At 45.1% G+C, this 12,159-nt stretch overlaps 1 protein-coding gene across 1 annotated transcript; it reads left to right on the top strand.

Moving 5' to 3' along the window:
* LOC121349006 lies at nucleotides 1–8,240 on the top strand. The gene is made up of 11 exons (XM_041459069.1): nucleotides 1–236; nucleotides 865–999; nucleotides 1,788–1,912; nucleotides 2,179–2,247; nucleotides 2,428–2,541; nucleotides 3,254–3,369; nucleotides 3,663–3,718; nucleotides 5,080–5,132; nucleotides 5,843–5,970; nucleotides 6,536–6,692; nucleotides 7,753–8,240. The coding sequence occupies exons 1-11, from the start codon at nucleotides 27–29 to the stop codon at nucleotides 7,838–7,840; spliced, it is 1,251 nt and encodes a 416-aa protein (XP_041315003.1). The 5' UTR covers nucleotides 1–26; the 3' UTR covers nucleotides 7,841–8,240.
* Nucleotides 8,241–12,159: the final 3,919 nt, after the last annotated feature.

The following is a 12,159-nucleotide window of genomic DNA, read 5'->3' as shown; positions in this document are numbered from 1 at the left end:
CTCCCCGCACCGCTCCGCACCCCGCGATGCCGGCGCTGCCGGCGCTGCTGGCGCTGCTGGCCGCGGCGCTGCTGGCGCTGCTCGGGGCCGGACGAGCGGCCGCCCCCGGCTCCTGGGCGCCGCTGAAGCGCTGGGCCCTGGGCTGCCTCCTGCTCTGCCTCGGCGCCTGCCGGCAGCGAGTGGCCGCAGGCACCGCCGAGCCGCGCCGGCCGCGCCCGCTCCGCGCCGACCCCCACGTGAGTGGCCCGGGACCCCCGGCCCGGAGACCCCCTTCCCTGGGACCCGGTTCTGCGACACTTATTCTCATATCCTAGCATCCCGGTGTCGCATATCCCTGGCGCTCCCATCTCCCTGTTCCCCTGGCACTCCATCCCCGGCATCCTCACGTTCCCCCAGGTTTTGAACCCCCATCCCCAGCATCCCCACGTTCCCCCAGTCTCGGAATTCCCATCCCCAGCATCGCCACGTTCCTCTGGTCTTGGAACTCCCATCCCCAGCATCCCCACATTCCCGTAGAACACCTTTTCCCCTTTGGAGTCAAACTTCCCTGGACCTACACCACCTCCACCCCCCTGCATCCTCTACATTCCAGCCCTTCCGTCCCCCTGGCAATCCCTCAGGTACTCCCTTTGTTCCCTGCATCCCGGTGCCTGGCACCCCTCCCTGCCCAACCCCATTTCTTTTGAGCTCTCCTTTCTTTTGGCTAGGGTTTCACTGCTGCTTTTAAAGCTCCCTGGCTGTTCTCAGGGTGCCTGCTATGAAATACAAAAAGCGAAAGCAAAATGTGATCCCTGAGCAGAAGCCTATGGAAAAAAAAGCTTTCCTGCCTCCAGCTGGAGCTGAAATCCGTTTCCCTTTCCCCAGGCTCTCGATTCCTTGTACTTCACCGGCTTTGCAGAGACCAACAGGACCTTTGTGATTGCTCGCCTCGCCCGACGTCCCGCTGGCCTCTGTGAGATGTGGCTCTTCCTCAGGCTGGATGGGATAGGCGAGTTTGAAGTAAGTGCTGCATGTGGGGTGATGCTCAGGAGCAGAGCTTAACTCCCTTCTTGAACCTGTGATGGGATCCCAAGCCAAGGTTCATGTCCTCTGCATCTTCACACCAGTAAGGCACCAGTGCTGTGTCTAAAGGCAGTGGTAGAACTGGTCAGAGTACTGGGTATGTCCCTTTTTTTTTGTAGGATCTGACACTCATTCCCCTTTCCCATAATCTGCACAAAACAGAACATTTTCTAAAAAGTGCCTTATTAAATCCCCCAGGAGGAATTTGAGCTTCCAGTCTTTCCAATCAGGTGCAGCACATGGTTGATGAGTTCCATTTTCTGCTTATGGTTGGTTTTTCCCCCTTTTTTAATTTTCATGCTATAAAAACCATTTGGAATTGCCTCTTTAAAAGAGAGGGGAAAGCTTTTATGGAGTTTTATGCACATCTGCTTCATTCTCGCTGAAAAGAAAGCTTAATCAGATATCATTAATCAGACTTTTGCCTGAGGATTTTCTTTTTTTATTAAGAGCTGGCTACATACTAAAGAAGGAGAGAAGACCTGACATAAATCCCTTTGCACTCAACTCTCTTTATGTTCACAAATCTCTTTCACTAAGTAGCCATGACCAGAAAAAGCAGGAGAAATCCTATTTGGAGAATATAGAAAAAAAAAAAAAACAACATAGAGGATTGATGTGCATTATTTTGGGTTTTTAGTAATACTCAGTATAACAAGACTGCTTTGTGGCATCCTCACAATTGAATTAAGCAAATGTTTTCCTGAAGTGTTTCCTCTTTTTAGCACCCACAGCACCCAAACATGATGGTGAGAGATGAATCCAAAGAGATCTGGAGTGGAGGAGGACTCACTATGGAATACTTGGAGCCCCAAATGTGCTGGAAGATAAATTTTGATGGATTACTCAGGTATTACAGCACTCCCTAATTTCTTTTATCTACACATAAAACCAAGGCTTTTTCAGCACTACCTGGAAATATATTTAATTTATTTTAAATTTAGCCAGCATGAACCAAAGGCTCTTTGGTAACTAAGACACTTCGATTTTTAAGGAATGAAAATAAATCTGGTGGTATAGAGTATTATAGATTCATCTATTCCAATTCTAAACATGCAAGAAACATTTTGTTGTTTGTTTAGGAGTGATATAAAATTATAGTGCTTTGCCTTGCAGGAAAGGATCCTACAGACAGCAGTGGAGTGAAGAGGAAGGAGAACTTGTACCAGTTAAATTCTCTTTGCAGTAAGTTTTTCATCTTTGCTTTGGGATGTACAGTAAGCTCGTGGCTCTTTTAAAACGGCAAAAAATCAGAATTTTCCAATAAAATACAAAGATTGCCTCTGTCAAAGTAGCAAGTGCACAGCTTGGCCTAGTATGAGCTGAATGCTAATAATGTCTTTTTTTTCCTCTCTCTTTTTCTAGGTGGGAGAACTCCACAGATGTTTTTAACTTTAATGTTGACAGTAACCCCAGCACATTTGCTCGTGCTTTAGCCCAGGAGCCGTGGACCATCAAGCTCTTCCAGAGGGTCAAAAAGTGAGAGACAAGATTAATATTTTCTGGGGTTAATAATAATTTTTTCTACACCTCTCTTCAAGGTCTGATGTGTGTTATAGTTGAATTTAGGAAGTAGTTTAATTTGAAGTGCTCTAATAAAGGACATGGCTCTTGGTTTCAATGCCACACCACACCTGGGGGATCCTGCACACAAATGGGATCTTCCTGATATCTGAGTGAAACCTTCAGCATCAGGAATATTTCTTATCTGAATGAAACCCTTAGCATCAGGAGTATTTCTGTTTTCATTGATTTAGGCAGCTCCCAAGTCAATGGTCCGGATATAGCTAAGAAAAGGAATATAATCTTATGAGAAAGGAGCTGAAGTGGGTGTTTTAAACACTATACAAGCTCTGAAGAGCTAAAAATATGAGAATCAATGGTGTGAAATTATGTATATCAATAATGTGTGTGTTTTGGTGATACCTGCTGAGTTCTAAGCAGCAGCTGTTTGGCAGCCCAGCATTTCTTCAAACAAAAGGTTATTTTGGTGATGTTTCATTCTCAGGTGTCACATTATGTAACAGTAACTGGGAAATGTAGAAGTGATGTGTAAAATCTGGGATAACCATGGTCCGGATCTCTGAAATTTCCTTCATTTTAGGAGATAAATGCATCAGATTGGCATTGAGGCTTCTTGAGGAGGGCTGGAGCTCTCGCCTGTGCTGACCCACTCCTTTCTTTCTTCCAGACAAAGGGAGCAGCATTTCCGACACGAGCAGTGGGGCCGGTCTGTTGGAGAGATTGAAATAGAAGATGCTGGGAAAATTCAACTTTCCCTCAAAGGCATTCGGAGCCACTCCTATGGTAACAGCACTGGGAAGAATTCCCTCCCTTGGGAATGCCTTCAGTGTAGCTGGCACTGGCAGGGCAGTGAGGTGAAGGATTATCTGTTAAAATATCCAGTTCCATGCCTGGGCATGAGGTGAAGACATTCCAGAGGAAATGCCAACACTGGTTTGGGGACATACATTGCTTACCATCTTATCAATTACTGGATATTTCTTTATCCAGAAAGGTTATTGTGAAGTTCAGGTACAGTTCACATTTCCCAGGAATGGTGAAACTCCAGGGTGAGGGATTTTGTTCTTTTTTTGCAGGTGTCCGGAGCTGGGCTGAGATTCACCGTTACGTCATGATTTTGGCACACTTTGAAGTAGGTATTAACATGGCAATGTGCTATTTAACCAGGAAATTCTTCTGAGCTTTTCAGGCATATTTAAGTATCCAGAAATAAGGATTTGGGAACATCCATGGTGTACAGTCTGAAATGCTCACTGGTGGCACCATTAACCAAGATCAGTGTTGAGAGCAGCTCTCAAAAGCAGAGTTGTGTGTGTAAAAACTGAGATTTTGCTGCACTGGTTGAAGCAAAACTTGTTTGATAACTTGAAACAGTTTGTTTGGGCTCTTTCAAGAAAAATTAGGCAGGCAGCTTTCCAGGAGAGATTCTCAGCTGCTGCAAGTGCCCAGCACTCCATGGAGTTGCTGCAGTGCTGATTCCCATTAATGGGAAGCCTGAGGTGTTTGAAGCATCCTAAGCCTTCATGACAGCAGTCAGCAAATATTTCTGCCTGTGCTGAGCCATAATTCTCTGCTGTGCTGCGTGGGGGAGAGGCAGAGCTGTGGCTGCTGGGAGCACACAGCCCAGGGACATGCTGAGGGCAGGCCCTGCCAGCTGCCAGCCAAGCCCAGCAGATGCTCCTGAAAAGGCATTTCCTTTGACAAGCCAGGCATAAATCAAAACTCTCTATTATAGGCTGCATTACAGGGGTTTAGACTGAATTCAGAATAAAAATTCTTTTCCCAGCTTGGAAAATCCCACTTCTATACAAATCCTGATTTATCATGTGCCTGTGTATCTTTTACTAGGACTGAGCTTTGGCACCACAATGTGTATAACCAACCTCTCCCTGTTGTCCTGTTTTTCAAGACTCAAAGTGACTGTGGCTGTTCTGCACCTAATTAAAAGCCAGCTGACTTCATTAAGAAGTTTATTGCAGAAGTTTGGAGTCCTCTTACCCTGAGTGTCTGTACATTTATTTATAGCATTAGAGGAGGCTTAAATTTGCCTCAGAGCAGTCCAAGTGGAGCATGAAGAGTCCAGACCTAAGGATGGAAGAGAAATTAGTAAAACCAGGAGATTCCAGTTCCTCCTTAACTTCCCAATCTGCTGCTCCCAGACATAGATGAGTACAGGTTAGAAGAGAAATCTGGTCATAGTACACCAGTTTTGTACTTCTTTGCAGGCTTTGTTTCCTTCCTATGTCCTCTTGCTGTGGACTTTCTGTTGTTCCAGTTGTCCTTAATTTGTCCTGAATGTGTTTGGTTTATATTCCTGGATTTGTTTGCAGCCAGATTCTCATGGAAAAGGTAGTGAGAGGATTTTAAAGTGTGAAGCCATAGCACATTGCATAAGCTGAGTTCTGTCCAGTGTCTTCTTGGTCCAGCCAGTGAAGTAACCTCAGAAATGAATCTGCACAACTCTGGCTGCTTTTTCTTTCTTCTCTCTTGCAGGATGGGACTGCAGCACATTTAACAGTTATCAACATGCCAGCTACCACAACTCAGTAAGTGACCAAAGAACTTCATGTTGCTGAAACCACTCATCTTAGAGGTGGCAAAAGCTGCTCTGCAGGACACCTGTGTGTGAATTCTTGCTTTGAACCTGCACAGCCCAATTTCCATCCACGCCCTCATGCTCCCTACTCCCAGTTTTTCAGTTGCAGTTAGTCACAAGGACAGCTTTTACCTTCCTTTGTTTCCTTTCCCTTTGATTGTTGAGGGCTGATGGAGCTGTCTGTCTGTCTGTCTGGATGATTTAGAGGTACAAACTGGGCACTCCCAGCTGTTTGAGAAGGCTCCAGCTGTAGTGGGGCATTCCACAGGAGCCCTGCCTTGCTCACTGTGTTCTCTGCAGCCAGAGGATTAAAGACCAATGTCCCTGGCCCCAAGGTTGTTCCAAGCCCCATCCAGCCTGGCCTTGGACACTTCCAGAGATGGGGCAGCCACAGCTGCTGTGGGCACCCTATCCCAGGGCTTCACCATCCTCACAGGGAGGAATTCCTTCCCAAAATCCCATCTAACCCTGCCCTCTGGCAGTGGGAAGCATTTCCCCATACCTTGGCACTCCAGGCCCTTTTCCAAAGCCCCTCTCCAGCTCTCTTGGAAGTCCCCAGAGCCTTATCCAGGCTGAACAGTCCCAATTCTCTCTGCTGTTGTTCTGGTGCATTTGAGTTTAGGCTGAACTTTAAACCTGCTGCATTCCTGTCCCCTTCAGCCTCACTGTAGGTTATGTGTTTTTTCCTGATGGGAGGAAGGCTGGCATTGAGTGGTCCAATGCCTCCCTGGCTGAGCTGGCTGAGGATGGGCTTATCCAGGATGAGTATGGAGTCAGTTTTACTGCTGGTAAGCTCAACACAGTCCAGCTACCTCTGCCTTCATTTCTTGGCCTGCAGTTCCTTTAGTGGAGGAAAGACTGTTCAGTGAGATTCCATGTGATCTTGGGGAATGCATCATCTTACACCCTGAGAAATCTGCTTAGAACCATAAAATCTTGGTTTGGGTTGGAAGAGACTTGAAGATCCTCTGGTTCCAACTCCACTGCCATGGGCACTTCCCTGCTTAAATTAAATTATAGTTGTGGTATGTCCTGGGTGAAATGTTTCTGCAGGATCAGGGCCACAGGTTCCAGAGGGAGAGTTACAGATTCTGTTTGTGGTGACTGCTGCTTATACTAATCCACATAAAATAGTGATTTCCACATTTTTGGGGTGTAAGAACATCTCTTATGAGGTGGGTTCAGCTGGAAATATGATGGATCAGCTTACTTGATTTACAAAGCAGACAGAACTATCACTATTCAGAAAAGCATAAAAACCCCCATACACAAAAATAATAGATATTGGGATTGTTTTGAGATAAAATACTACTGCAAGTTGGTGACATTGTTCCCTTTTTACTCTTCTCCAAGGTGGCAAGAGCTTTGATGTTTCTGCAGCTCTGGATAAGCAGGCCTGCCCCGTGGTGTACAATGGCCTGACAGGGAGTGGAGTTTTCCACGAGTGCATTGCAGATTTCCAACTCAATGGGCTAACACCAGGCTGGGGCCTGGTTGAATTTTATTACAGGTAAAATAATGACAGACAAGAAGAGGTAAAAAACTCCCATCCTCCTATGTTGACTTGGATGGTTACAACTCCATAGATATTTGAAGTATAAATGCACTGATTTTTTTAGCTGATGTAAAAAAAATATTGCTCATTTAGTGCTTAATGTGTTTATTAAGTTGATAAGCACTCATATTATTTGAAAAGGAATAATTGCACAAGCACTTCATGGGTGCAGCAATTTGTTGTATAGGTTTATGTGGGTTTTATATAGGTCTCCATGTAGGTTTATGAGTTGTAGGATGCTCCCTTCTAGACACTCTCTTACTTAGAAAATCTGTCCATTATAGAAATAAATAGTTCTCACCCCAAACAGAGGCAGTTTACAGGGTTAAACTTGATCACTCAAGGATTTATTTGGACAGATAAATGTTCAGAAAATCCCCACAGAAATGGCTCTGTTAGGGACAAAATTATATCCACAAGGAATGTGCTTCCCATTTCAGTGAAGTGCTGTTCCTCCTGCCACGTGATTGTCACTCTTTCCCTGGAGCCTTTTCCATATGGAGTCTTTGCTCTCATGAAAGAAAAAGGCAGACTTTGTTGCTTACATTTTGTTTGCTTTTTAAAATAAACACTCATCCTTGGCTGCTAGAGGAAATGCCATAAATGACTTTCAGCAGATGGAGACCTCAGCTCCTTCCAAAAACTAGACATATTTAAAGCACATAAAACAGGCCAAAAGTGCAAAATACCTGCTGGTTGAACTTGAACCTGCAGCTGCTGCCAGGTCCCTGCTCCCTCCCCTGTCGGGCTGTCCAAACCTGCTTGGTGGAGGAAATGACCCAGCAGGGAAAGCCTCGGATAAAACCCAAACCGGGCTCGTTCCGCAAGCCCGGGCAGCCCTGCCAGCTCTGGAGCCGCCCCAGGGAGCCTTCACTTGGCAGTGCTGACACAATTCCCGTCGGCTCCACCTCCTATCTGCTCCCAAATCAACCCCATGGGACAAATGAAAGGGCGGGGGTGTTGTTCTTCCTCCTCCCCATGAGACACCAGCTCAGCATCGCTGCTCTTCCCGCAGGGACGAGGCCGCCCAGCCGGTTCCAAATCTGCAGCTTGGTTCCAGAACAGAAGGACCTGACCCTGCCGCCGATGCCTCTCCCCCGTGATCATCTACAAGCTCATCCCAGCAATGTTAGCAAGCAGCAGCTTTCAAAAAAAATGTAATTCCCTGCAAAAAAACCAGCACTGGTTTGAGTGTAGAACTCGTCACAGGATGCCGGGGAGGTCAAGGGTATAAAAGGATTTGGAGAGAAATGAGATCTATTTTTATTAGTGCAGCTTTCAGTGCTTGCTAACCAGGGTGGTCTGGAGGCAATTTGAAGGAAGTCTGATTGCAGGAGGAATGCACTGGGAGGGATCATTCCATGCTCTGTCCTTTGGTGTTTTTCCCAAACTTCCAGCTGCTCCCCACCATGACGACCAGGACCTCAGGCTACGTGGATCACTGACCCAATTTATCAGCTCCTCTCTTCTCTCAGATTTGTTTTTGAAATAAAAACTGTGTATTTCTGAACTCTCTGGTTGTTACAGTCATTAAAACATGGGAAAAGCCTGTTACAGGAAACTGCACTGATTTGATAGTTTTGTCTATGGCTGTGTAAAACATGAAGTGGCAGGAGCAGGAGCAAGCACATCTGAATGAGGTGTCCTCTAGGAATAGCAGTAATGGTAAATGAAATAAGTGGTACAAACACGATTTTCCCTTGTCCGAAGGAAAGCCAGGGTCTGGTAATCCAGTTTAGAAAGGGATCTGAATTCCTCATCATTCCCTTGTAGGTGCCTTATTAACCACAGCATCCACAAGAGTCACTGGCCCAAGGTAGGTATTCCCTACCTGGATGTATCTTGCCATTAATTACTGAAAATTAAACTTACAATATGAATAAAAAAAAAAAGTTAAGTGGAAAGCGTGAAGAGGAGAAATTAAGGAAAAATACCTTATAATTAGAATAGTACCACCATTCCATTTCAGAAAGTATTGAAATCTGTCCCAGTTTGGGATGTGTCACTGAACGAGGCTGGGGTGCTGCAAGCTTGATGTGCTGTGTTTTATCAGCACCCTCCTGCAGCTGTGAGAGATTCCCATTCCCTAATTAATTCCCTAATTTCTAACCTGATCCCTGTTGTGCACTCGTGCCCTTGAGCTGCACCCCAACAGGTGCAGGTGCTGTGCCCCTCCTTCCATCCCAAAGCCCCTCTGGATGAGCCAAGCTGACTTCTGGGTGCATTTCTTTTGGGATTGGCACTGATTCAGAGCTTTGGATTTTAGCTGGACCTCTATAAACCCTTCTCCAGTTACAGTGGTATTAATGGCCACATTCTTGTGAGCCTTGCACAAACTCAAAGATGTCTTAAATCTGTCTGTGCTCTCGTGGTCTCGAGGTGCTGAAACAGGGAGCTTCTAAATTTCTCCAGACAATGGTATTTTGACAGGAGGGAAGGCCTTATGCCTCTTTTCACACCTCAGAAATCAGTCAAATAGGTAATTTTAGAAAGGTTAGGAAAATAATGATGTTATACATCACAGTTTGTTCCTATTAAGTGTGTGGCTTGTTTTGCTATGATCTCAGGAACATCTGTTCCTTTTTTTCTGTGGAGTTCTTGTCATCTCTTTCCCTTTCACTTATTTCTTCAAGGCTAAAACATTAACATTTAGAAGGTGGAAGACAGGCACATAATAAAGCAAGGTTTTGAAGGTGTCAGAGCATGTAGATTATGAGAAAAATTGTTAATTATCACTCTGGAATCACAGTTCAAGAAATCACTGTAAAAATAATTCCCTGTCCAGGCCAAAAATTAAAAAAAAAAATCCCATCAAGGAAGGGATTGGTCTGGTTATTTCCTGATTCCAGAAACTGGGCTTAGAAGTAGGGATGCTGTGGGGAAAAGGCAGGTGTCTCCCCAAATTACTGGAAGTTCATGTTCCTGCAGTGGAGGAGGCAGAGATGAAGCCTTCATCACTCTCCTTTTGTCCTCTGCTTGTTTCTTTTGGTACCAGTGGGTGGAGAATTAGAGCACTCCTGAGTTCAGTTGGGAAAAGTTCAAGCAGGGTACAGCAAATGATTAATAAAGTTTGGAGCTGGCAGGTTTATTTGCCAGGTGATGAACTACTGGTAGGGTATTTCAGCTCCAAGGACTGAAATAATTGACTGTGGGGGTTTTCTCCATGGATTTCAAATTACTTTAGAGCAAGCCTGTGTCCAGGACAGATGGAATAACTTATTTAATTTAAAATAAATCTCCCAAGCCCCACACTTTGACCATATGAAGTGGTCCTTCACTTGTGGCTCCTTTCTCAGTGGAAAAATCCATCTTGGGAAGTGCTTCTGCAGCCCAAAAGCATTAATTTTGAGCCAAAAAAGCAATAAATGGAGGTGAGCCCTAGCCAGAAGTGAAATGCAGCATATGATCTGTGTGAAGGGGGGCAGCTGGAGCCTCGTTGGGATGAGCTGCTCTCCCAGCATCTGGAGGAGGGAGCACCTGTAATTCCTGCTGCTGTCACGGCAAAATGCTCCCACCAAAGCCTTGCACGTCCCCCTGGAGCTCCCTGCACGTTGAATTTCAGGATTCAGGCCTTGTGAAGAGGTCATTTAAAGGCTGTCAGCCCCAAACTGAGCATTTCCCATCAATCTGCCCCTGGCTACTGATGCCTAGAATGGTAAATATTTTACCGTGCTTATTTATTCTCCTTCCTTCTTGCAATTTTTCATGTGTTCATAGCATAGCTATAAAGGCCATTTTCAGTGACATTGTATTTCACTGGCAGAAAGAAAGGAAGAAAAAAAGTCCTTTTTTCTGTTTGGATTTATGTTGTAGCTTTACAGTTGGTGAAGCAAAGTGTAGCCTAGGGAGCTCTGTAATTTATCAACAGAAATGCACTGTATGGCCAAATTATCTCTGCAAAGCAACTGATTATTTCCAAAGTGGACTTTTCCCTCCCATAAGAACGTGCTCAGCAGCCAAATAACTCAAAGACATTCCAGCCAGAGTGACTGATAACTGCTCACTCCCTTCTCCCATTTACTGGAACCCCAACTCCCTCACATCTGCCATAAAAACCCACATTGCTCTTTCTCCATCCAAAACTGCTCTTCCCTAAAATGTGACTTTTTTATTGTTGCTCTCCCAACAGCCTCTGAGCTGTTCAGGTGTCTGAAGCAAAGTCTCCAAAGGGATCTGTCCTGGGGGGCTTTTTGGGTCCCCCCTTTTGAGATATTTTCCTCTCCTCGTTAAAGCTGTAATTAGTTACCACATTGATTTTTGCTTTTCTTCAGCATAAAAAACTTTTATTAAACCATAGTGCAAGTGAAGTTCATTCTAATCTGGCCATAAAATTTTATGAGAGGTGTAAATCAAAGTGAGGAGTGGCAGCAAATGCTCTGGAACAGTTGAGCCCTGTTCAGGCTCCCTCAGTGGAGTTAAATCCCTCCAGGAGCAATTAGCCTAACGAGCTGCTCGGTCCTCTTATAAATAACGTCACTGATGGAGACATCTGGAGGTGTCTGCTCTGTGCAGAGAGACTTTCCAAATGTGCTGAGTGGTGAATGACCTTTCTTTTCCTTCATCCACGGGGTAGGGGTGGAGATGCAGATCTGACATGTCCCGGCAGGTCACGTTTTTGTCCTGTTTTCCAGGAAAGATAAAGAAGGGAAAGTAGGAGTGACATTCTCAGCCAGAATGTCCTCTTGCATTTCTTGGTAGCTGAGCATGGGACAGCGTGTCTGAAGTGCTGACCCCGAATGCTTTGGTCAAAGAAGGCCAGAAATGGCCGTGGGCACAACAAACCTGGAGAGGGCTCGTGGCTGAAGTCCTTGTCACAGCCCTTGGGACATCAGAGACTGGCAAGGGACTTCTGGCTGCTGTAGGTGTTAGAAGTGGGTTTGCAGGAGGAGGTCCAGATGATGGCTCACAATTTTTTTCTTTCTGCAAACTACCACAAATGATGCACATATGATACCCTTTGAACAACCTTTTTTAACCTTCAAACCTCCCTTTTGGATTTAGCACAGGAAATTCCACTCTTTGTTGCTTTTGTCACTCCTAAACATCCTTTGAGAGAGGGCTAGGTAAGTGGTTGATGAAGAATGAAGAAATTAATAATAAAACCAGGTTTAAGAATATTTAATAGTGCTTGGCAGAGGTGAGGAGTGGGAAAAGCTGTGAGGTCACACAATGGGCTGTGCTGCTGGTTGTCTTTACTAAAGCATCCAGATCCCAGGGTTTCCTTTCCCTTTCTTGTTCCTGCTGTTATTCTAAGGCACGTAGGCTTCTCCCACATGTTTATAAGCTGATAAAACCATAATGCCAGGAACGTTTTCCTTCCTCTATGACATTAAAAAAATAAGTGACTTTGCAGATATAGCTTTGTTTACCTGACTTTCTACACCAAAATAATAGTTGTGAAGAAATGCTATAATTCATGGAG

Source organism: Pyrgilauda ruficollis, unplaced genomic scaffold (assembly GCF_017590135.1).
Source record: "Pyrgilauda ruficollis isolate IOZ18807 unplaced genomic scaffold, ASM1759013v1 scaffold13, whole genome shotgun sequence".
Taxonomy (NCBI): Eukaryota; Metazoa; Chordata; class Aves; order Passeriformes; family Passeridae; genus Pyrgilauda; species Pyrgilauda ruficollis.
The sequence above is the reverse complement of the archived record's forward strand: the minus strand, read 5'-3'. Positions and strand labels throughout refer to the sequence as shown.

What these genes read in the sequence shown, in the direction of transcription:
- LOC121349006 (XM_041459069.1), top strand. Translation starts at nt 27, where the DNA reads ATGCCGGCGCTGCCGGCGCTGCTGGCGCTGCTGGCCGCGGCGCTGCTG. An exon ending in CGCTCCGCGCCGACCCCCAC is followed by an intron (nt 237 to 864) that starts GTGAGTGGCCCG and finishes CCCTTTCCCCAG; the next exon opens with GCTCTCGATTCCTTGTACTT. An exon ending in TGGAGTCAGTTTTACTGCTG is followed by an intron (nt 5,971 to 6,535) that starts GTAAGCTCAACA and finishes CTCTTCTCCAAG; the next exon opens with GTGGCAAGAGCTTTGATGTT.